The sequence below is a fragment of the Protopterus annectens genome, chromosome 12.part0 (assembly GCF_019279795.1).
Source record: "Protopterus annectens isolate FY-2018-M chromosome 12.part0, PAN1.0, whole genome shotgun sequence".
In the NCBI taxonomy this organism is placed as follows: Eukaryota; Metazoa; Chordata; order Ceratodontiformes; family Protopteridae; genus Protopterus; species Protopterus annectens.
The window spans coordinates 254,532,506-254,555,333 of NC_056746.1; the positions used below are offsets into that span (position 1 = coordinate 254,532,506).

The window sequence follows — 22,828 nt, forward strand, 5'->3', positions numbered from 1 at the left end:
TGCTGTACGCCAGTGTTCAGGTACATATCCTGTAGTAAGGCTAAGGTTAAATAGCATTTTTACGTGCGGGTTTAGCTCCTCTTGGAGTTCACGTAGCACGCAACCCGGGATACCGTCAGGTCCCATTGATGCTGTGTTTTTAGCTTTGCTGAGGGCGGTTCTCACCTGGACATCTGAGATGACAGGGAGGTTACATTCAGCTGGGATAAGTATTTCTTCTTTTGGGGGTGAGGGAGGGGAGAAATTTGCACTGAACCTGTCTGCCAGAATGTTGGCAATATCTGTGGGTTCAGTGTATTTTTTGTCATTGTGAACTAACTTTGAAAATATCTGAGGGTTTGCGCCCAGGTTTCTAACATAGCTGAAGAAGGCCTTGTGGGTATCTTTAGTGTCCATAGCGATTTTTCTCTCAGAGTTGGCCTTGGATGTTTTTATGAGAGAATGTAGCTTTCTACTAGTGCTGATCAGAAATGCCTTCTCTTTATGGGATTTTGCAGTAGCTTCCTTCTTTTGTTATACAATTTGTTTATGGCTGGGGTCCACCAGACAGGATGCCTGCCCTTGGTGGAGAGGGTCTTGGTTTTATTTGGGATTGCATGATCCATGCATTCTTGGAGATGTCCGTAGAAAGCATTTGTGAAGGATTCTGCACTGTGGGATGTGGTTTCCACTGGCCCAGTGGGCTTAAAGGATACCATCTCAGTTTTAAGAAGTGTAAAGTCGGCTTTTGAGAAGTTTTTCACTGTAGTCTTTTGTGTTGGGGTGGAGGTGGGATATGTATATCCAGGGTGATTAGTTTGTGGTCAGATCTCACTAGTGAGGGGTATACTTCCGGTGTGGAGCACTTTGTCCCCATGTTTGTGATGATCAGGTCTAGTATATTATCTCACCTTGTGGGAGAGGTGACTAGCTGTTCCATTGCATTTGAATTTATGAATTCCAGGAACCTTTGGGCTAGGGTGTTTGGGCTAGAATAATGCACCCAGTCTATGTTAGGGTAGTTGAAGACTCCCAATATGATGGTGTTTGGTGAGACATTCATATCCTCCAATGTCTTCAGGAAGGCTGAGTGGGGTTCCTGAGATTGGGAGGGTGGTCTGTAACATGCTACCAGTTGTATAGCAGTTTTGCCTATGGTTAATTGCACCTGGATTGGTCTCTGATGCTTCATGTGTTGCCACTAACCTGGAGGTGTGGGTGTCCTTGATGAATATGGACACTCCCCTTCCCTTTTTCGTTTGGCCCGGGTTTTGGGGCCAAAAAGCATGATACGAGGTATAGCCTGGTAGTGCTGGGGTGCTCTCAGGAGCCTTGAACCAGGTCACAGTTACAGCGCAGACATCGATGTGCTCCATACTGAGGAGTGCTTCGAGAGCCTGCATCTTGAGATTTAGACTTCTGGCGTTGAGCAGCATTACCCTTAATTTTTTTCCATTTTTGTTTTCTAAGGAGGTGGGTTTGTCCTTTGAGTCTTGCCTAAAAAAGGCACTATGGGGGAGGCAAGAGCCTTAGCCAATATCCGGAAGCCCAGTGGTGACAGATGCAAGCCATCCCTTGTGAAGCAGCGTGGCTTATCCAGCATGTCATCCCAAGCAGACAGACATTGGATCCCCCTAGAATGACACCAGTATTTGAGCCAATTATTAAAGCTGATCATCTTGTCTATGTATTGTGGCATCATTCTTGGTGAGGGCAAGATGCTGCTCAGGGTCAGGGTCATACCAGCTTGGGCTACATAATCAGAGAGCTCCTCTATGTCTCTTTTCATGTAGTCCAGGGAGGTACGTCTCAGATCATTCACGCTGGCATAGACAATGACGGAGTCATATTTGTACTTGCTTTGGAGTGACCTGAGTGCATGTGTTATGTGGCGGATCCTAGCTCCCAATAAGCAGCTCACCGTTACCCTCTCCTTGTTCAGCCTGGTAAACGGAACGTCAGTGTGTCTGACTATAGAGTCACCTATTACTAGTGTATCAGGCATGGTGTTTGGCCTTAAGGGCTGTGATTGTTTGACACACTGATTTATTGAAGTATGTGTTGCATGTGTTATGTTTTGAGGTGGTGGATTTTTGGGTGTCTGCTTTGGGAGCCTCTGTTGTTTTGGTAAGTTTTTTGTTAGAGCCTCCAAGTATGTCTTTGTGTTATTATGTGTTTGGTTTGCAGTTGTGGTAGGTCTATGTGGGACTGGGTTTGGTGTTTGTGTGGTTACCTTCTCCTCCTGTCTGGTCTTGCCAGTCCTGAGTTGAGAGAGTTCAGCCTCCAGTTTGGCTATATAGTTGCATCTCTCACATGTATTTGTGTTTGTTGGGAGGAGGAGAGGTTTGTCTGTGTACATCAGACAATTGTAGCATTGTCTCAAGATTCCCAGACTAACCAGCTGAACCGGAGAGGATGCTAGTAATCTACCACTCGACATGCTAGAATATTATAAGGGAGTGCTGTGCCTTTAAAGGAAGTGGGTACTCACAGGGAAGGTGGGTGGATGTAGTGCTTACTTTAGTTAGCGAGTGCTTACTTAGAAGAGAGGTTTTGAGAACAAGTGCTAGGCTTATAATAAAGCGATTAGACTGATTATTATAAGAGTAGAGCTTTCTTAAGGGAAAATTTGAAGAGCAGACTTGGCGGAGCCAGAAAAAGTTTAACCTTGTTTAACCAGCACTGCGCTATGCGCACAAACGTGCAAATGCGGATTTTAAACAGGGAACTTCAAAAGATCTAGAAATGGTCCAAAACAACCAATTACTACAAGCTCTTGTGCTGAGGTCACTCCTTCAGGGACAGATAGGCTGCTCAAGGCTCCCCACTCCCACTGGTGAGCAAAGAAACTTCCTTCTATCCAAGTAAGGCAATGGACAACACAGGAACTACACCACAGCCCAGAATACAGCAAAGCCTGTATACTGGTCTAAACTAGTCGAGGAGAGGCAGGAAAACAATGATTTTTTTTGTTTTTTTTTTGTTTTTGAGATAGAAAGCACACAGAAAAGCAGGAAACAGTAATAAATCAGTTACACAGGCTAGCACACTTTAGTGGGCAGCCTCAACAGTTAAATTTAACAAACAAACAAACAACTTTCGACCAATTTTCGACTAAATGAAACTTTAAGTGCAGATAATATATAATGTAACAAACAGTTAAAAAAACAGTTTAAGCTTGTTCAAGGTAAGCAAAAGAAAGTATTTCAGGTAAAAAAACAGCAAAAAATACTTAAATCAGGAAAGTAGCCACTTTTCTCAGTTCTCTGCTGCTAGGACCACTCTGCAGGACCATGAGGAGCTGTTGCTGAGTAGTATAGCCAGAAAAAAACGCTCAGAGGCAGATTTTAAACAGGGAACTTCAAAAGAGCTAGAAATGGTCCAAAACAACCAATTACTACAAGCTCTTGTGCTGAGGTCACTCCTTCAGGGACAGATAGGCTGCTCAAGGCTCCCCACTCCCACTGATGAGCAAAGAAACTTCCTTCTATCCAAGTAAGGCAATGGACAACACAGGAACTACACCACAGCCCAGAATACAGCAAAGCCTGTATACTGGTCTAAACTAGTCGAGGAGAGGCGGGAAAACAAGGATATTTTTTTGATTTTTTTGTTTTTGAGATAGAAAGTACACAGAAAAGCAGGAAACAGTAATAAATCAGTTACACAGGTTAGCACACTTTAGTGGGCAGCCTCAACAGTTAAATTTAACAAACAAACAAACAACTTTCGACCAATTTTCGACTAAATGAAACTTTAAGTGCAGATAATATATAATGCAACAAACAGTTAAAAAAACAGTTTAAGCTTGTTCAAGGTAAGCAAAAGAAAGTATTTCAGGTAAAAAAACAGCAAAAAATATAAATCAGGAAAGTAGTCACTTTTCTCAGTTCTCTGCTGCTAGGACCACTCTGCAGGACCACGAGGAGCTGTTGCTGAGTAGTATCTATATGAACATACATCTCTGCAATGCTTTAAGCTTTAAAACCGGCTGGACAGATATCAACTCATTTAAACCAGGACTCACACTTGCATTACATTTTAATTGCCACAGCAGTTCCTTTTTGTCCAAATGCAACCTCAAAGGACCAGCCCCTGGATTTTCAATCAACTTCTCCAAGACAACAAATTTAAAACAATGTGCAGGATACAATTTAATGTGCCTAGCTAAAGCATTTGTTTCTTGTGCTTTAGAAATAGCATACATGTTCCCTTATCCTATCTTTTAATGCCCTTTCCGTCCTGCCCACATAAAAAGCAGTGCAAGACTCACATAGGGCTGCATACACCATTCTTTTTGTATTGCAGTTATAATTTCCTTGCATTTAATATGTCTTCCCATTGATAACAAATGCCTGGGTACATTTTATATTGGGGCAAGCTTTACAAACCCCCTATTTTTTCATAGTAAGAACTTGATTATCTGGGGAAGAAGTAACAGGCATTTCCAGGAAATCTTTTAAGTTTTTATCTCTCCTGAAAATTAATGTTGGCTTGTCTCCTAACTTATTAGCCAACTCATGATCTTCTCTGACAATTAACCAAGTTTTCTTAATTGTTCTTCTAACATCTGCTTGATCTAATAAAAAAGTGGTGATAAAGCAACTACTTGTCATTCAGAAATAGTTCCACTTATACAAGTCATTACTTTGGACCCCCCATTAGATGATGACTCCCCCAGCCTACTTGAGGGTGTCAACTGTGGCTTTAAAATAGCCACATATACATTGTTATGTCTTTTAATCATGACAATTTACAGATGAATCAACAAAGGCTTCAGGATATCCACTTCCCAAAAAAACATGGATTTTAACAAAAAACATTCTTCCGCAAAACCCGAACCAACTGTCCTTTTAAAACTGCCTTTTTCTGCTGGAGAAGATAACTTTCAAAATGTAAAAAAAAAAAAAAACATTTGAATACATGGGCTCCCTGTATATTTTAGACAACAAACACCCATTGGTATCCTTTCTAAGTGCCAAACCCAGATGTGACCAATGGCTTGGTGATTCACCTTGAATGAAAATTTTAGAAAACCAGTATTTGTGAATTGCAACAGTTTGTTTACCGTTGTGAGATGCCTTTCCAATAAGTTTTACTTTTTGTTCAAAACATGATGGGTGACTATGCTGTAGCCATGTGTTGCTCCCTAAATTTCTCATAATTTTCTGTTGATCCCACTGGTGCTGCTCCTCAGGAAGCCACCAAGGACTGAGAAGTAGGCATTTCCTCTGTGGCTGCTCAACTGCCATTGTTGGGTAAGGGAAGGGACCAGGTGATGCTCCTCTGCTAAGCTGCTCTGAGGAGTTTCATTCCTGGGGAAGGGGCAGTCCTTCAGGCCTTTCTTTTTCTGGGGGTGGGGTTTTCTAGAAAAAGGAAACATAAGGTTAGGCATACATCTTTTAAAGCAAATAAGAAAGATTGTCTGGGCTTTGCTGGAGGCTTATTTAAAGGCTTTCGGTCTTTACATGCCAAGTCTTCCTCTCTCTCAGAATCTGATCCCTAGTCAGAAGAACAGGATTTTGACTTATGTTTCTCAAATTCCCACTCCACAGATTGGGGCAACCAACTATAATGAAATGCTGTTTCACATGTTTTCCCCTCCCCACCCCAGCAATCCTGTAAAGCTTTCTGAAGCCTAGGTCCCCACTTTCTTCTGTGGCACCAGATAACTACAGACACTTGGATTCTGAGAATCATTCTTCAAATTCTCTTCTTGAAGAGTTGTATTTTTCAGATACTTTTGCTAGAATGAAGGACTTGTTTCAGTGGGTACAAAAGAAATACCAGAATTGTATCAAAGATATTACAATTTATTGCAGGTAGATTTCCAAAGCCTGCAGCTGTTCCTCCAATGTTGCCAGCTTTAGAGGATCCTTTCTTTGCAGCCAATATTTGTCTGACAGTCAGCCACCTTCTCCCAGAAAGTCTAATTAATTATGTTACATGCCACCATTGCTCCAGTTCTTTTTTTCAAACCTTAGGTCAGATCCTGAAATAATTTATTTGTCAAATCAGCTTCTGCTAAGCACCTTATGGCAGCTAGCCATATTCCTTTTGAAAAGCTTGGAAAAGCCTTAATAGATTGAAAACAAAGTTTATACTTCTTCCACATTAGTCTTCGGAACAGTGAATTGTCCGGATCACATATATGTTTCTGACAGATTCCTTTGACAATTCGAGAAAATTTATTACCAGCCTCCCTTCTTCAAAGACTAAGGCATCTCTAAATTCGTTAGCATCCTCTGTGTCTTAGGTAACCAAATATTCCCTAAAATGTGCTCATGACACTGCTGCTGATGTTTCTAGAGCACTGCCACTAGGTCAGTGATAAGTAGATTTGCCTGGCCACTTTGTGAATTTACCAGACGGGTGTCAAAACTGAGAGAGACCCTGAATGCTCCCATGGACAAAAAGGTCCTTTTTAGTCCTTCCTTTGCTGAGGTCTTTAAAAGATTGTTGGAAAGAGAAACATTAATTCAGGAAGGTACCCAAATTTATCAACCCTCCTTGCCCAAATATAGTAGAAATGTTTCTTCCAATTCTGGTTCCCTTTTTAGGAAGTGGAATAAGCATTCTTTGCAAGGCACAGAAAAACAAAATTTCAAAAAGCAATGGCAGGGAGATTCAATTAAGAAAGGAGGCTCCTCCCAAAATTAAGGGTAATGCAAGAAAACAGACTGCCTACATGCCCCCCCCCCTGTAATCCTGTAAAGCTTTCCCAAGTTTAGGTCTCCACTTCCTTCTGTTTCACCAGATAAATACAGACACTTGGATTCTGAGAATCATTGAAAAGGCTACCACTGGCAGAGGGATTCTCCTCTTCTTTTTCAAGAGATTCCTCATCATCCAAGAAATCAGACCTATCTATTCCCTCCTGTTCTAGATCAGATGCTTTATTGGTTGTGGAACATGTCCTCTCAGGACTAAGAGGAATGGATTTTATTCAAGGATCTTTCTGATGCTAAAGAAAGAAGGAACCTGAAGACTTGTCCATGTCCTTTCTTTTTAGACCTTTACATCACATTCCTTTTTGAAAGAATTTGGGTAGTTGTTATGCTTTTTTAACAGCTAGTTTACATTTTACATTTCTGCAGTGCCCTTTTCTTTGTCAGCAACTATAAGAGTGCTTGCATCATCCCTGCCTCCTATAATAGCCCTTGGCAGGTTGCAGAGTATTCACATTTTTCCATATGTAGACAACTGCCTTACTTTTGCAGATTCTTTCACAAGTCATAAAGAATCCATGGCTTTGCTAAAAAGTGTTTTACTCACCCTGGGTTTTCAGGTGAACATAGATAAATCTTCTCTCAGCCCATCTTAGGGGATGTCTATTGGATAAAATCCTAATGATGACATTTCTTCCTCAGGACACTGTCAAGTGTTACAGGTAACAGCTCTTCGTATTTTATAACCAGACTTTTACATCTGCCATCTCTCAGAATTCTAGGTGTTATGGTCTCTTCTACTCTCATGATTCCTTTGGCCAGAATTAACAGTAGATGTTCTAATAGATCACTGTTGCAGTAACTACATGCTCTCACCATCTCTTTTTTGCTATTTTTATGACAGGATGAGGGATATTTACTATTACTGTTCCTATATGGCAGGGCTCTAGGGTCTATATTACAAGATCAAAGCTTTAGTTAATCAAATAACTAAAGCTTGATCTTGTAATATCGAAATTGTAAAATGTCGAACGGCCGATTTAACCCAGGGAAGCACTTCCTTTGGCCGTTATGTGGATTATGCCCTTTTCTCCAATTTGGAGCAATCTCAGAGTTGGTAGATTTAGTTGGGGGGGTGTGGGTGGTACAGTCCCCCACATGGGGGGTGGGTGGCGAACCCCCCCCCCACTTGACTTTGGGTCTAAAGTTTTTTTGTTTTTTTTTGATGTGGCCAAGGGAAGTGTTTCCCTGGGTTGAATCATCCATTCGACATTTTATGGTTTTGATATTACAAGATTGAGCTTTAGTTATTCAGTTAACTAAAGCTTCAATGTTGTAATATAGACACGGGCTCTAGCCTCCCTCTTCTGAGGCAAGAAGGCTCCGAAGATTTTGACTACCAAGCCATTGGTTTTATACCACTGATCTCTTGCTATACAGTGGCTAGCTTGCTGTCCCATATAGTGCAGGCTACTGCAACAGTGGTTTATTTTTATCTGTTGTTATGTTAAAGTAATGTACACTATTACACTTTATGCAGTGTGGACATTAGTGTGATTTATAAAAGTGAATCCTGCTAATGATTTGCGACACACTGAAGACAATTCATGCATATGTAAACATACCTATCATGCTCAGTGTAATACATATATGTTAGCAGTGCAAAGGGTGTTGGAGATTGAGATGGACAGCCAAAGATACTTGGTAACATCTGCATTTGTTAGAACCCTGGGATCACTGTACAACAACTTCACTAAAAAGTCAAGCGAGTGTAATGAGCAGTTTGAGTGGGTTCCTAACACATAAATTGTTTCCCTTGCAGTCCAAAGTAGCATTGAAAACACTGTGTCACTTGTGTCTGCTGTAAGATGGCTCTGACACGGAGTAAAAGCCTTGACTACAACCTAGACAACCCAGGGTTTGTGTAATTGGGCGTGATGCTGGAAGAGCTGATGACGGGGGGGGGGGCGAGAACAGTGATGAGTCAAAGCCCACTCACCCCTTTTAGGAAGGAAGGTACAGGGGTACAGGGGCAGCTTGCACATGATCTTGTAGTGCTATGAGAGATGTGACTAGAGGTTAATACCAAGATATTGAGTAATGAAGAAAAGCCATTCCGCATCTAAATTATGTAACCTAACATTCAAGAGTTTGGTTATAGTATACTTGAAAAATGTTCTAGTAACATAATATAGTAATATAATGATGCACATGGTCGTACTGCTTTATACCTCACACAGTTGCATATCCTAGTCCCCCTTTGCAGTCCATCTTGGGATTTATTGGCTCCAAGCACAGGGGTAGTACAAGGAGTGGAGATTGGAGATAACAGAAGGGAAACATAGTAGTTGATGGTCAAGCTGCAATTTTTAAACTAAACAAGTTTGCAATACTATAAACAGGTGTTGCAATGCTACAGCAGACAAATATATTTTCATATGGTGGAACTGCGCAACAGGTATAGGCATGAGCAATTCAGAAACATATCAATTTATTGCCCATATCTGTATTGCGTATAATTATTAAACTGCACAAAAACATTTACAGTCCTCCCTTTATCAAGGCAACATGAGAACATATGCAAATTTCAGTATACTAGTTTTTGAATGCATTGTGACACACAAGTCTTTGATAATGTCATCATCCCAATAAGCCAGGCGTCACTAGCTGTAAAAGTCCTGCTTCTTCTTTGTTTGGACTAAGCAGTACTATGTCGTAAATGGAGAGGATTGCTATGCTCTGAAACACTCACCTTATAAATATCCTAATGCACATTTACCTCTAGAGTAGGTGCCAAATAATGTTTAAATGAAATTGCAAAAAAGTAGTTTCAAAGCTGATACATACCAAACACAAGTACTTCAATGTATTGCATATCCAGGTTCCTGGGAAAAAGTGTTTAACTTTTGAACTATGTGAATTTTGTAGCAAGGAGTTGTCTTTAGATAATTCAAATGTACAAGTTCATAGAAATTCCATCCAAACCTTGCACTATTTCCAGATATTACATGAAAGAGCTTCGTGCTTCTGCAGGTCTGTTTCCTTCTGCAGGAAATGCTACTTTCAGCTGCTAAGTCTTTGACATGCTGCAGGTCATTCATAACTAATCTTTGAATTGCAATAACTATAGGAGAACATAAAGTCACACCACCCCAAGTCTCTTTGAGGATTATGTTTTTGCAACACTGTAGTAAGCTTAATTCTGAGGGAGTTTACACCTATAGAAGATAAAGCCTCACCAACTAGAGAGGCAGTAAAAAGTAGCACAGAGGACAGATGGCTTTTTCTCCCTGCAGAACAAGAATTAAAACATATAGTGGAACAGTTAGGTCATAATAAACTAGCAGCTATTCTGCTTTCAATGTGAGGATCATGGTTGCTGAGTGGTCTGTTTCTCAGGTGTGTGTGTGTGTGTGTGTGTGTGTGTGTGTGTGTGTGTGTGTGTGTGTGTGTGTGTGTGTGTGTGTGTGTTGTTGTTGTTCTTATCTTTGTAATTGGTGTCGGATATCCTCCCAAGCTGGTTGATTGGCTACATTAAACTGTCCCTATCTATAGTGTATTTATTGTTTCCCGTATTTATTGATTGATGGATGGAGTTACTTATTTATTTTTCGACTTACTTTTTTTATTTATTTAAATTTGTTTACCTGGATAGGGCATTGTAGTTTAGGATCAATTTTGGCCCTAGCCCAATACATGCAGGAAATGTGAGAATATATGTTAAACAGTATGTATGCAAAATACAGGTGATACATAACAGTGTGAAGAAACAGACTTTATACACTATTTACAGAAACTGAGCCAGATAAGCAGATGTTTGTCTGCAGTACAGCAGAGTGAGGAGTATGAAGATGTTAGTTGATGTGGCCAATAATGAAACATTTGCTAGGTCACTGACAAAAAAGGTGTAAAAAGGACCAGCTCACTTAAGTAAATAGCTAATCTATATGTATAGTAGTACTGGTGTTTTGTAATGACATTCTTCAGAGGATGACTGACATTACTTCTGAACTACGCCATAATAGCATGTTGTGGGAGATCTGACTCCACCTGTACTTTGTCTTAGTGGTAATTCTTATGAATTCTGGTACAAGAGCACTGTCTTCAAAGTTAGAACCACCTCTTGAGTAGAGGCTCACAGGTTATACTGTTTTTCATTTTAATCTGAGCAAATGTAGAGCATGTGCATATAAGTCTAAATCTACACTAATCTTATGTATGTATGAATTTTCTTCATTTGCTTGTAGTTGGAAGTTTGGAGAGTCGCACAGTTCACTTAGCCACACTTGTACGGGAAGCAGAGCAACGGGTCAATGAGCTTACAGCACAGGTTGTAAATGAAGCCCTCAACACAGACTGTTCTGAGAAAGAGAAGCAGCTGAAAGCCTGGGAGTGGAGGTATCGGCTCTACAAGCGGATGAAAGCAGGATTTGAGCATGCTCGTAAGTAACTTTTCTTTATCCCCAAAATAATGAGAGACTCACAGTTGCTGAGTAACAGGCATGAACAGCAGAGAAATTCCAGGGAGGAATAGGCTTCAAAAAATCTGTACATTTTGTCAAAGGAAGGGATAGAACAAACTGCTAGAAACAGTTTAGTGCACAGCAAGAATGAAGAGATACGAGAGGAAAAAGATGGAAAGGCAAGACACAGTGAATAAATGCATTATTTTTATAATTTGCCACAATGTGGTCCCTGATGCTTAGACTGACAATTCGGTCAGTCAGTTTTGACTTAATGCTCTTCAATGAAGCAGTCACTGGTAGTATGATCAGTATCCCGCTTCATATTTTGAAAGAAAATATAACAGCAAGGTAGTTGTTATTCTAAGCATTTATTGTAACATTAGGGCCTGAAAACATTCTTTTGTCAGTACAGTGATTTCTTTTTTGTGTAGGCCATCAAGTCCATGAAAATGGATCATATGCGAGTTTAAAAGGCAACTGATATAAAAATTGTTTACACCATGTGCAAGGCCCTCTCCAAGCATATGCAAGGTTGTAAGTATAAAATCTGAAAAATGAAGATCTGCAATTCAAGAAGCTGTGTCTGCTGCCTCCTCTGTTACTGCCAAAGGTGTGTAAAGCAGTGCACCCTTTCAATTATGCTTCTCCCAGAGTTAAGAACACTTTTTTGTTGGAGGCTGTGCTAATAAATTTAAACCAAGTGAAAAAGGGATAAAATCCAAGATTAGGGCAGGAAAGTATTAGACTAGGGGAGAGGGGACATAGTGCTGTTGGTAACGGTGTCAGAGAGTACTGTTCTTTTAAGAGGTAAAGAACCCAGTGTTAACTTTTCCCATTAGTTTTGCTCCAAAGCAAGCTTATTGTTGTTAATGATTTTTGTTCTGCTGTTATCATATACATGTACTGATATATATATATATATATATATATATATATATATACATATAGATATATATACACACACACACAGATATATATATATATATATATATATATATAAATATATGTGTGTGTGTGTGTGTGTGTATGTATATATATGTATATATATATATATATATATATATATATATATATATATATATATATATATATATATATATAAAGAGAGAGAGAGAAATCTCAAGCTATCATGGTCATCACCTATTCCTACTGAGGTGTATGAAGTTTGTTTAAAGTTATACTTACATATAGGAGGACATAAGCAGCTGTTATTTACTTTAAATAGTTCCCTTTATAATGTATTCTATAACATCAAGTCATTGCCTATCACATTTGTCTTTAGAGGGATTAAGAGAAGAGCTGCTGGCTGGTTACGACACTAACAGCACTGATTTGTATAAAAGTCTTAATATAAAGCATACACAAAACATTCTTTGCTGAGCTATTCAAACACTAGCAATGTGCAGCTATTAATGGAAAATTAAACTTATCATTGGAGTTTTCCTTGTCTGTGTGCTGCTGCTGTTTGCCATGTTTTAATACCCCATATTGTCACTATCTTGTCTCATTTTCTCTATTTTAACTTGGAATAACGGGGTTTCATAGATCAAAAGGCAGCATTTTTCTAAACAGAAACTTTAACTGGGTATTGCATCATTAACCTCCCCGAAGGGCAAAATTTCATTATAAATCTATGAAACGTAACAAGACAAATTTTGCTTGCAAGCTGATTTACAAAGCATTTTCCATATTTTCTTTCATACTTTATGTTCAGCTTGTGGCTATTAATTCTGCTTATGCTTTTAGTAATATCAGACAAAGGAGAAAAATGCAGAAATATGATATAAAACTACATGTTAAAACTCAAGTTAGTACTCTTTTCAACCCTTAACAGTTAAAAGAAGTTAATTTGACTATGTTAAGTGTCTAATGTTAATAAACTAGCCAATGCACTTGGAAGATATTTTATTTAAGTTTCATTTTACCATTTGATAACTAGGAAATTGAACTGGTTTGCTGACCCTTTTCAGGCATGACCTTGGTACAAAAGTTCATTAAAATTCAGTAGTTCAGCAGCAAATTAAAGCAGAAAGTCAGTAAAATAAAAGTTTTGAGGGCAACAAATTGCTGCATAGCATAATATTTATACAAGAAGTGTTGCATATATGCTAAAGAATGAACTAGTTGTACAAAGTGTTTTCATAGGTGTTTTATGTACAAATGTATACAAGTAGAATGATTGAAGTACCTGCCTCAACTACTTCTGTCAAGTAAATGGCTTGATAGTAGCCAGAAGGTGGTTCAGAAAGAAAGACAGTCAAAAGATCACACCAACACGTGGTTCAGAAAGAGAGACCCTCAGAAGATCACATACAAGAGTGGTCAGCATGCAACTTCCTCCTAGTAAGGAGAGGGCATTGGGGTAGAATCGGTGACTGCAAAGTCATTCCTAGTGAAACAGTCAACCCACAGCATAAACCACTGGTTGCCACAATCAGCTGTAAGCAGTGGTCAGAGAAAACTCTAAAGTCAAGAGAGACAGAAGACCTGGCAGTTGACTGGAGATAAAGCACTACAGTTCAAGAAATTACTTAGGGTTCTTGTACCTCAGTAAGAAGAGGAAATAAGTGGAGTTGTCAAAGAATGGCAATGCCTCAAAGCAGCATGTATATAGGCTACAGAACAGATATGCAGTCAAGCCAGGTATGGAAATAAGGAACATAAGGAAAGCTGGTGGTGAAATGCTGAAGTCCAGAAAGCCATCAAAAGAAAGAAAGAGTGCAGGAAAAATGGGAGACAGAAAGGACAGACCAAGCTAGGAAGAAATACTGGCGGGCTAGCTAAGAAAGGATAAAAAACATTTAGAAACCTTGTTCAGTTTTATATAGTTCAAATCTTTCTGCAACCAATCAGTTGTCTACATTAATTAAATTCATTTCCTATTACTTTAGTTACGTTAATTCATTTAATTAAATTAGATTAAATTAAGTTAGCAACACAATGCCTCACTTATAATACAAACCAAAAAAGTTTTTCAGAAACTAATGCACATATAAAAATATCACTTCTGTTTAGAAACTCCCTGTGTATGAATTTCATATATATCAAACCTAATTCATGAGTATAACCTGATATATGATAAATAAGTAAATAATAAATCATACAATGTTCCAAAAATATATCTATTAAAATACTTAAAATATATCTGTTTAAAATACTTAAAAAACTTCTCATTCTAAGAATAAATATATTCAACCATGCATCTAACTTATACAGTTCTTCATATATATAAATACATAAAATGTAAATATTAAATATTAACTAAGTTACAGTAAGCATATTTTATATGTATTAAATAATAGTGTTATCTAATGTAATTACTATACATATATTCTTTGCTCTACTTGTTTGTTGTAAAATGTATATGTTATATACAATATGATTTATTCTTTAAAATACTAGAAATGGAAATATGTTCATTTATACCAGGCATATTACTGGCATTAAGCCTGAGTTGCCATAAACATTCCTTTGTTTCCAATAAATTGTTCACATCTCCTTCCTTGTGATTATTCTCCGGTATCCTATCAATTATAAAAAATATATAAGCATAAACCACTGGTTGCCACAATCAGCTGTAAGCAGTGGTCAGAGAAAACTCTAAAGTCAATAGAGACAGAAGACCTGGCAGTTGACTGGAGATAAAGCACTACAGTTCAAGAAATTACTTAGGGTTCTTATACCTCAGTAAGAAGAGGAAATAAGTGGAGTTGTCAAAGAATGGCAATGCCTCAAAGCAGCATGTATATAGGCTACAGAACAGATATGCAGTCAAGCCAGGTATGGAAATAAGGAACATAAGGAAAGCTGGTGGTGAAATGTTGAAGTCCAGAAAGCCATCAAAAGAAAGAAAGAGTGCAGGAAAAATGGGAGACAGAAAGGACAGACCAAGCTAGGAAGGAATACTGGCGGGCTAGCTAAGAAAGGATAAAAAACATTTAGAAACCTTGTTCAGTTTTATATAGTTCAAATCTTTCTGCAACCAATCAGTTGTCTACATTAATTAAATTAATTTCCTATTACTTTAGTTACGTTAATTCATTTAATTAAATTAGATTAAATTAAGTTAGCAACACAACGCCTCACTTATAATACAAACGAAACTAATGCACATATAAAAATATCACTTCTGTTTAGAAACTCCCTGTGTATGAATTTCATATATATCAAACCTAATTCATGAGTATAACCTGATATATGATAAATAAGTAAATAATAAATCATACAATATTCCAAAAATATATCTATTAAAATACTTAAAATATATCTGTTTAAAATACTTAAAAAACTTCTCATTCTAAGAATAAATATATTCAACCATGCATCTAACTTATACAGTTCTTCATATATATAAATACATAAAATGTAAATATTAAATATTAACTAAGTTACAGTAAGCATATTTTATATGTATTAAATAATAGTGTTATCTAATGTAATTACTATACATATATTCTTTGCTCTACTTGTTTGTTGTAAAATGTATATGTTATATACAATATGATTTATTCTTTAAAATACTAGAAATGGAAATATGTTCATTTATACCAGGCATATTACTGGCATTAAGCCTGAGTTGCCATAAACATTCCTTTGTTTCCAATAAATTGTTCACATCTCCTTCCTTGTGATTATTCTCCGGTATCCTATCAATTATAAAAAATATATAAGCATAAACCACTGGTTGCCACAATCAGCTGTAAGCAGTGGTCAGAGAAAACTCTAAAGTCAATAGAGACAGAAGACCTGGCAGTTGACTGGAGATAAAGCACTACAGTTCAAGAAATTACTTAGGGTTCTTGTACCTCAGTAAGAAGAGGAAATAAGTGGAGTTATCAAAGAATGGCAATGCCTCAAAGCAGCATGTATATAGGCTACAGAACAGATATGCAGTCAAGCCAGGTATGGAAATAAGGAACATAAGGAAAGCTGGTGGTGAAATGCTGAAGTCCAGAAAGCCATCAAAAGAAAGAAAGAGTGCAGGAAAAATGGGAGACAGAAAGGACAGACCAAGCTAGGAAGGAATACTGGCGGGCTAGCTAAGAAAGGATAAAAAACATTTAGAAACCTTGTTCAGTTTTATATAGTTCAAATCTTTCTGCAACCAATCAGTTGTCTACATTAATTAAATTCATTTCCTATTACTTTAGTTACGTTAATTCATTTAATTAAATTAGATTAAATTAAGTTAGCAACACAACGCCTCACTTATAATACAAACCAAAAAAGTTTTTCAGAAACTAATGCACATATAAAAATATCACTTCTGTTTAGAAACTCCCTGTGTATGAATTTCATATATATCAAACCTAATTCATGAGTATAACCTGATATATGATAAATAAGTAAATAATAAATCATACAATGTTCCAAAAATATATCTATTAAAATACTTAAAATATATCTGTTTAAAATACTTAAAAAAACTTCTCATTCTAAGAATAAATATATTCAACCATGCATCTAACTTGTCACGGTTATATATATAAAATTAAAAAATGTAAATATTAAATATTAACTAGTAAGCAGTAAGTTATTTTTATATGTTTTAAATAATTTGTTTATTAATGTAAATTACTACATAATTATTTTATTTTCTTTACTTGTTTGTTGTAAAATGTATAATGTATAATATATATACATTTAATTTAAAAAAATACTAGAAAAAAAAATATGTTTATTTATTAGCATCATTACTGGCATTAAGCCTGCCTGTTATATATACATTCTTTGTTTCCCAATAAATTGTTCACATCTCCCTTCCTGTGTATTATTATCGGTCCTATCATCCTAAAAAAAATATATAAAAATATATTAAAACCACTGGTTACAATCAGCTGTAGCTGAGAAAACTCTAAAAAAAACTCTAGAGCAGAAGACCTGGACAGAAGTTGGAGATAATAAAGCACTACAGTCAAAGAATTACTTAGGGGGTTCTTACCTCTCAGTAAGAAGAGGAAATAAGTGGAGTTGTCAAAGAATGGCAATGCCTCAAAGCAGCATGTATATAGGCTACAGAACAGATATGCAGTCAAGCCAGGTATGGAAATAAGGAACATAAGGAAAGCTGGTGGTGAAATGCTGAAGTCCAGAAAGCCATCAAAAGAAAGAAAGAGTGCAGGAAAAATGGGAGACAGAAAGGACAGACTAAGCTAGGAAGGAATACTGGCGGGCTAGCTAAGAAAGGAGTTGCAGTAGCAAAGAACAAGGTGTTAAAGGCACTCTACTACCTTCTCGATAATGAGTCAATAGATGGCACAAAGAAACTATATCAGGTAGCAAGGCAAAGATAGAAAGATAAAGAAGATAGTCAGACACCCTTGATTAGGTTGTTGCTGGGATCCCTTATGATCAGTCAGCAGGAGATCAAAGGCAGATGGAAGGAGTACTTCCAGCAGCTTTTCAATGAAGAAAACCCCATAGAAGATGTACTGTCCAGGCACAGCCTACAATGAGGGAATAGGAGGAGCCCACCATAAAAGAAGTAAGAACAGAACTTGGGAAAATGAATTCAGGGAAACCAGCATGGTCAGATGAATTCACAGTAGATGTGATAACGATACTGGGTAAGGTAGGGGAGAAATGGCTCTTGAGGGTACTCATAACTGTGTGGAGAGAAAGACACATCCCAGATGACTGGAGAGTAAGTATACTAGTGCCAGTGTTCAAGAACAAAGGGGACACTCACAGCTGCAGGCAGTACAGAGGTATCAGACTCCTGTCACATTGCATGAAAGTTCTGGAAAGGATGAATGATAAATGACTGCACAGAGTAGTAGAAAGTAAGATGGGAAATGAGCAGTTCAGATTCAGTTCAGGATGCAGCACAAATGACTCGATGTTTGCAGTGAGACAGATAGTTAAAAAGAAGGTAGAGATGAGGAAAGAGTCCAACTGGGGATTTCTAGACTTGGAGAAGGGATATGACAAGGTCCCAAGAAACTGATTTGGGCAGTCCTGCAGTGGTTTAAAGTCCCAGAAACATTGGTAGAATTAGTGCAAGCTATGCACAAGAACCCATTAATTCAAGTGTAAACAATGTTCGGCCTCATGGAGGAGTTTCCAGTGGGAGTAGATGTGCATCAGGGGTCAGCTCTGAGTCTACTGGTGTTTATACTGGTGATGGACTACATTAGCAAACAGGTCGGAGGGGACAGATCAACAAAGTTGCTGTATTCAGACAATGTGGCATTACAAGCAGACTCTGAACAAGAACTTCAACAAATAGGGGAATGGACTAGAAAACTGAAGGCACATGGGATAAAACTGACTATAGATAAGTCATTTGTGATGGCAGCAAATGGAGGAAATCAGGAGAAGCTGAGAACTGAGATAGAAGGGAAAATAGAGGAACAGATTAACAGCTTCAAGTATCCAGGAGGGGTGATTGAGGAGAAGGTAAGTCTGAGTGAAGAGGTCAAAGCTAGAATCAGAGAGGCTGCAGTCAACTGGCATAGAGTGTCAGGTATAGTATATGATAGAAGAATGCCAAAGAAACTAAAAGTAAGGTGTACAAAACAGTGGTGCAACCAGTACTGCTGTATGATACAGAAACCTGGGTAGTAAATGCAGAACAGCTGAGGAAGCTAGAGGTGATGGAAATGAAGTGCCTGAGATAGGTGGCAGGATGCACATTGTGGACAGGCAAAGAAATAAGGACATAAGATCAGAAGCTAAAGTAGCTCAAATTGCAGAACAGGTCAAAGAGAACAAATTATGGTGGTTTGGCACATGTGCAGAAAAGCAGAAGTCACTCTGGTGAGCAAGAGTTGGGCAGACAAGAAGAAGGCAAGAGTACACAATGGCATCCAGCAAAGAAGTGGATGGACTGTGTGAGAGATGACCTGCACCAGTCAGATTGGGGCAAACTGAGTGCTGGAGAAAGCTTTAAATAGACAGATAAATGGTGACAGTTGATACGACACCCAAACCCCATGTAGAAAAATGGGAAAAAGGGGGATAATGATGATCATGATGATGACAACTTACCTCAATAATCTGTCGACATTAGTCAGTGGCTGTGAAGCAAGTGCACTTAGTTTCTTTCTGAAAATATTGCTTAACATAGATGTTTGTTTGAATGTTTTTATAGTTGTAAGGTTTTTATATCTGTAGGAAGTTGATTTCATATGAAGGGTCCTAAACTTTAGAAGGTATTCATCAGGTGGTCAGTTTAAATCTAGAAAGAATAAGAGGGCAGTATCAGTACCATAGAAAGGACAAGATCAGTGTTGGGAAGGTGAAGGGCCACTTTTATGGATGGGTAGTATATAGGATTTTTTAAGGTTTCAGGGCAGATGGATTCCTGGATGGATCTGTTGATTAGGACTGATACAGGATAGGCCATTGCCCTTGCTGCTACTGTTAGGTACTCATGCAGAAGAGTATCTGGAGCAAGGGTTGTGGTTTTCAGTTGCAGAGATGTCTGAAAGTAGAAGTAGGAATTAGTTGGAAATGAATGGTTGTGTCGTGTTACAAATGATGGATGCTAAATATTTGCTATAGTTTAGATTATGTTTTGAGAAAGATATGCTGATAAAGTGAGAGTTCAAAGTGCATGCCACATTGCCACATTGTAGCTTGTTTCAGTGAGTGAGAGATTTGGTTATGAAGGTTTACCAAGCTTGAGGAGTTTAGATATCATGTACCGAAATAATTTATGCAATTTAAAATCAAATTCTTCTTGGGATTTGAATTTTTTGCCACATTCTACTTGGGCATTAGTGATATTACAGAGGTGATGATAGTTGATAGCTGGCAGTGGTTCTGGTAGATTGCCAGTTGTGCTAGATTTTGTCGTTTTGCCTGATTAGTTGTTTTATAGATAGGCAACATGAGGTCGTAGAAGTTTTGACTCTTTTCTTTCTGATTGGACCATGATAGTTTATATACTCAGGAGTTGTTGAAATTATTCTTATTAGGGGTAATACATAATTATTGACTATGGGATAGGAAAGGTTAATCTATAACCAAATGGGATAGATTATTTTGAGCACAAAAAGAGAAAATGGCCAGGCATAAAATGGCCTGCAAGAACACTTAGCCTAGTACTTACCTATGAACCTATGAAGTATGGCACAGCTTTGCGGCTTTGTGTAAGAGAAGACACATTAAATGATTCTAGTTGTAGGATCTAAGGGTATGTGGAAAGTTTTCTGGCTAAGTTATAAATAGTAAATTTGCCAAGTTTAGAAAGAGTGTGGATAGAATGGGTTTAGGAAATGGTCACTAGAAAATCAGATAGTACATCTGATTGAAATATATTTTCTGGGTGTGTTTAGTAGAAAAAATGCTACTTGTTTTATTATACCAGGTAAGGTTATGAATGAGTTGGGTAAACTTGCAAAAGTTGGTAGGATGTAGGGGAGGGAGAGTCAGAGTTAGTAGGCCAGTGGATATTTGCATCTCCAAGCATATCCTGCAACTGAATGAGGGACAAATCATGAAATAAGCAGGGACTCAAGATGGTGACAGAGTAAGAGAGTAGGAGTTAATGTACATTTTCTGAAGTAAAAGAAGTCTGCACTTCTAATTATTGTCATTATTTACTAAGGCTAATTTGTGAGCTTTTCTCCAAAGGTTACCATTTTTATAAGGAATTAAGAGGGACAGAGCTAAAATTTGATTCAAAGTTAGGGAGAGCTGTGAGGTATGTCTCCAAGAATGAATGTTTCAGTTTGGATATTATGAGATGTCCTGGAGAGAATGTACTCTAATGTAATAACATTGATGTTGTTATTTTGGTGAGATGTACAGAGCCATTATGTTAATGGCATAGGTGTCATCTGCATCAGTAAAGGAGGGTACTGATTTTATGGAAAGTGCGAGATGCAGAGTTTTGCTATGCTGTGTCTTTGTTTTGATAGGTGGCCATGTCTTCATATACCATATCCTAGAGGATAAATTTCATTTGAGGAAATGGTTAGTGGCATAATGGAGGAAAGACATTAGGAATGAGGGATCCTGGCATGGTTGAATGATTTTAGTCCATTTTTAAAATCTACCAACTTGTTACATTCCAAAAAAAATATGTTCCTAATTACCTGTGCCTGTCATGTCGTACCTCAATCATTTGCTGTCTACTTAAAGAAAAAGTTTGTGAAGACATGCCAGGCATAGAAAATACCAAGGCAGATAATTCCATGGAAAAACCTTAAATCTTAACTTAAATTTTCTAGACTTTGTTACATATTTGAGGGCCCATGCAGATTTCCTCCCAATGTGTCTTTTTAAATTGCATTTTCAGTCTCTTTTCCCAATGTTTTCTAACCTGTTTGGATTAATTCTTATAGTTATCGGATATTTTTTTATACCCTACTAATTATCCATTTTTAACAACAGCTTCTGTTCTTTAACCAGAACTGAACTTTTACTTAGCATTCCCTTGTCATTTTTGCTTTGCCAATACTCTGTAGCCAATCCTTGATATGAAATGCAGTCTCTAAACTGCAGTCCAAGCTTTTGCCTGGCCCCATTCCACTCTATTATCGTTCCCTCCTTAGCTATTTGCTCACAGTACATTGATCCTTTGCTAATTTTCTCCAGTAAATTCCATTTGCCTTCTGCCTGTTTTGTATATCCCTAATTCAGTAATCTCTTTTGGTAAAATCTCCTTTTTCCATTCCTGTCTTGCCATAGTTTCTGCTACCTTATAAATATAATATTCTTTGTGGGTGTTGCTGTTCTCCTTGAGGGCTGTTCAGAAGACAGTGATGAGATTTAGGACTATATACAGATCATGAGACATTTAGTTTGCTGTTCAGCATTGCAATTTAAAAATGTTTTTGCATAGGACAGCAATTGGGTTATAAACCCGGTAGTGAACTTGCTATTCAGTGTTGATATGTAGGACTGTGGTTATGTTTGTGAGGCTGCCACTTCTTTTACTGAACAGTGTTATCATTTACTTCTGAGATTTGTCTTGAAAGATGATCAATAATCTGGCTTTCTAGTGTTGGGCTTTGAAAAATGAAGCTAAGTTTGAATGGTTGTTAAAGTTATAGAGAAGTATTGGGTTTGGGGACCAAGGTTCGGTCTACGGTATTATTTAGGAATCTACTTTTTTTTTCCAGAAAGGCAGGCTTGAGGAAACATAGCTTGCTGAGCCTAGCAACCTGAAACTAAATTGGCTGCAAACAGGAAATTCCTGTTTTCATTAAATGTGGTGATTTTGGAACAGAACACATACAATCTTTTCCATTTCTTTTGGAGGTTGAATAGACACAAGAGTCTCTGTCTTACTTTTCTTTCATTCTTTTTTCTTTCTCTCCCTTTCTTTCATTTTTTCCTTCCTTTGATGGAGAATGCCATTTTGAGGTACAAAAATGACAGTCAGTGACATTAGCTCTAGTGACTAACTAATAATCATTCATATCAGTGCACTGGGTTAGGAACTGAGGATTTGTTTATGTGACTGCTTCTGAGGCTGTCACACATATTTTAGGCTTGAAGTGAGGTTAACTTAGAAGATGCGTTAGTAAGGTTGTGATCCAGTGTTTTAATTTATGTTTACATGGGTTTCTGTTTGTATAGTTGATACCTCAGAAGCAATCAAACAGCTTTGACAATGGAAATTTTATAAATTGTCCAAAGGTTGTGCAGCCTTGAAGGAGGTTATAGTAGTTAAGGAAGTGCACTGGTGAAGATCCCTTTAAGGTTAAGCTTGCCACCACCCCACTTTACCCTGGGTAAATGCTTTATATTCCATCTGTTGGG

At 37.7% G+C, this 22,828-nt stretch overlaps 1 protein-coding gene across 1 annotated transcript in view; it reads left to right on the forward strand.

Moving 5' to 3' along the window:
* LOC122816489 (ankyrin repeat and fibronectin type-III domain-containing protein 1-like) overlaps positions 1-22,828 on the forward strand; it is a 2,048,587-nt gene that overhangs the window by 1,454,295 nt on the left and 571,464 nt on the right. Inside the window, exon 6 of the mRNA XM_044089320.1 lies at positions 10,895-11,089. Coding sequence (XP_043945255.1) covers positions 10,895-11,089 — 195 coding nt within the window. The remainder of the gene's footprint in view (positions 1-10,894; positions 11,090-22,828) is intronic.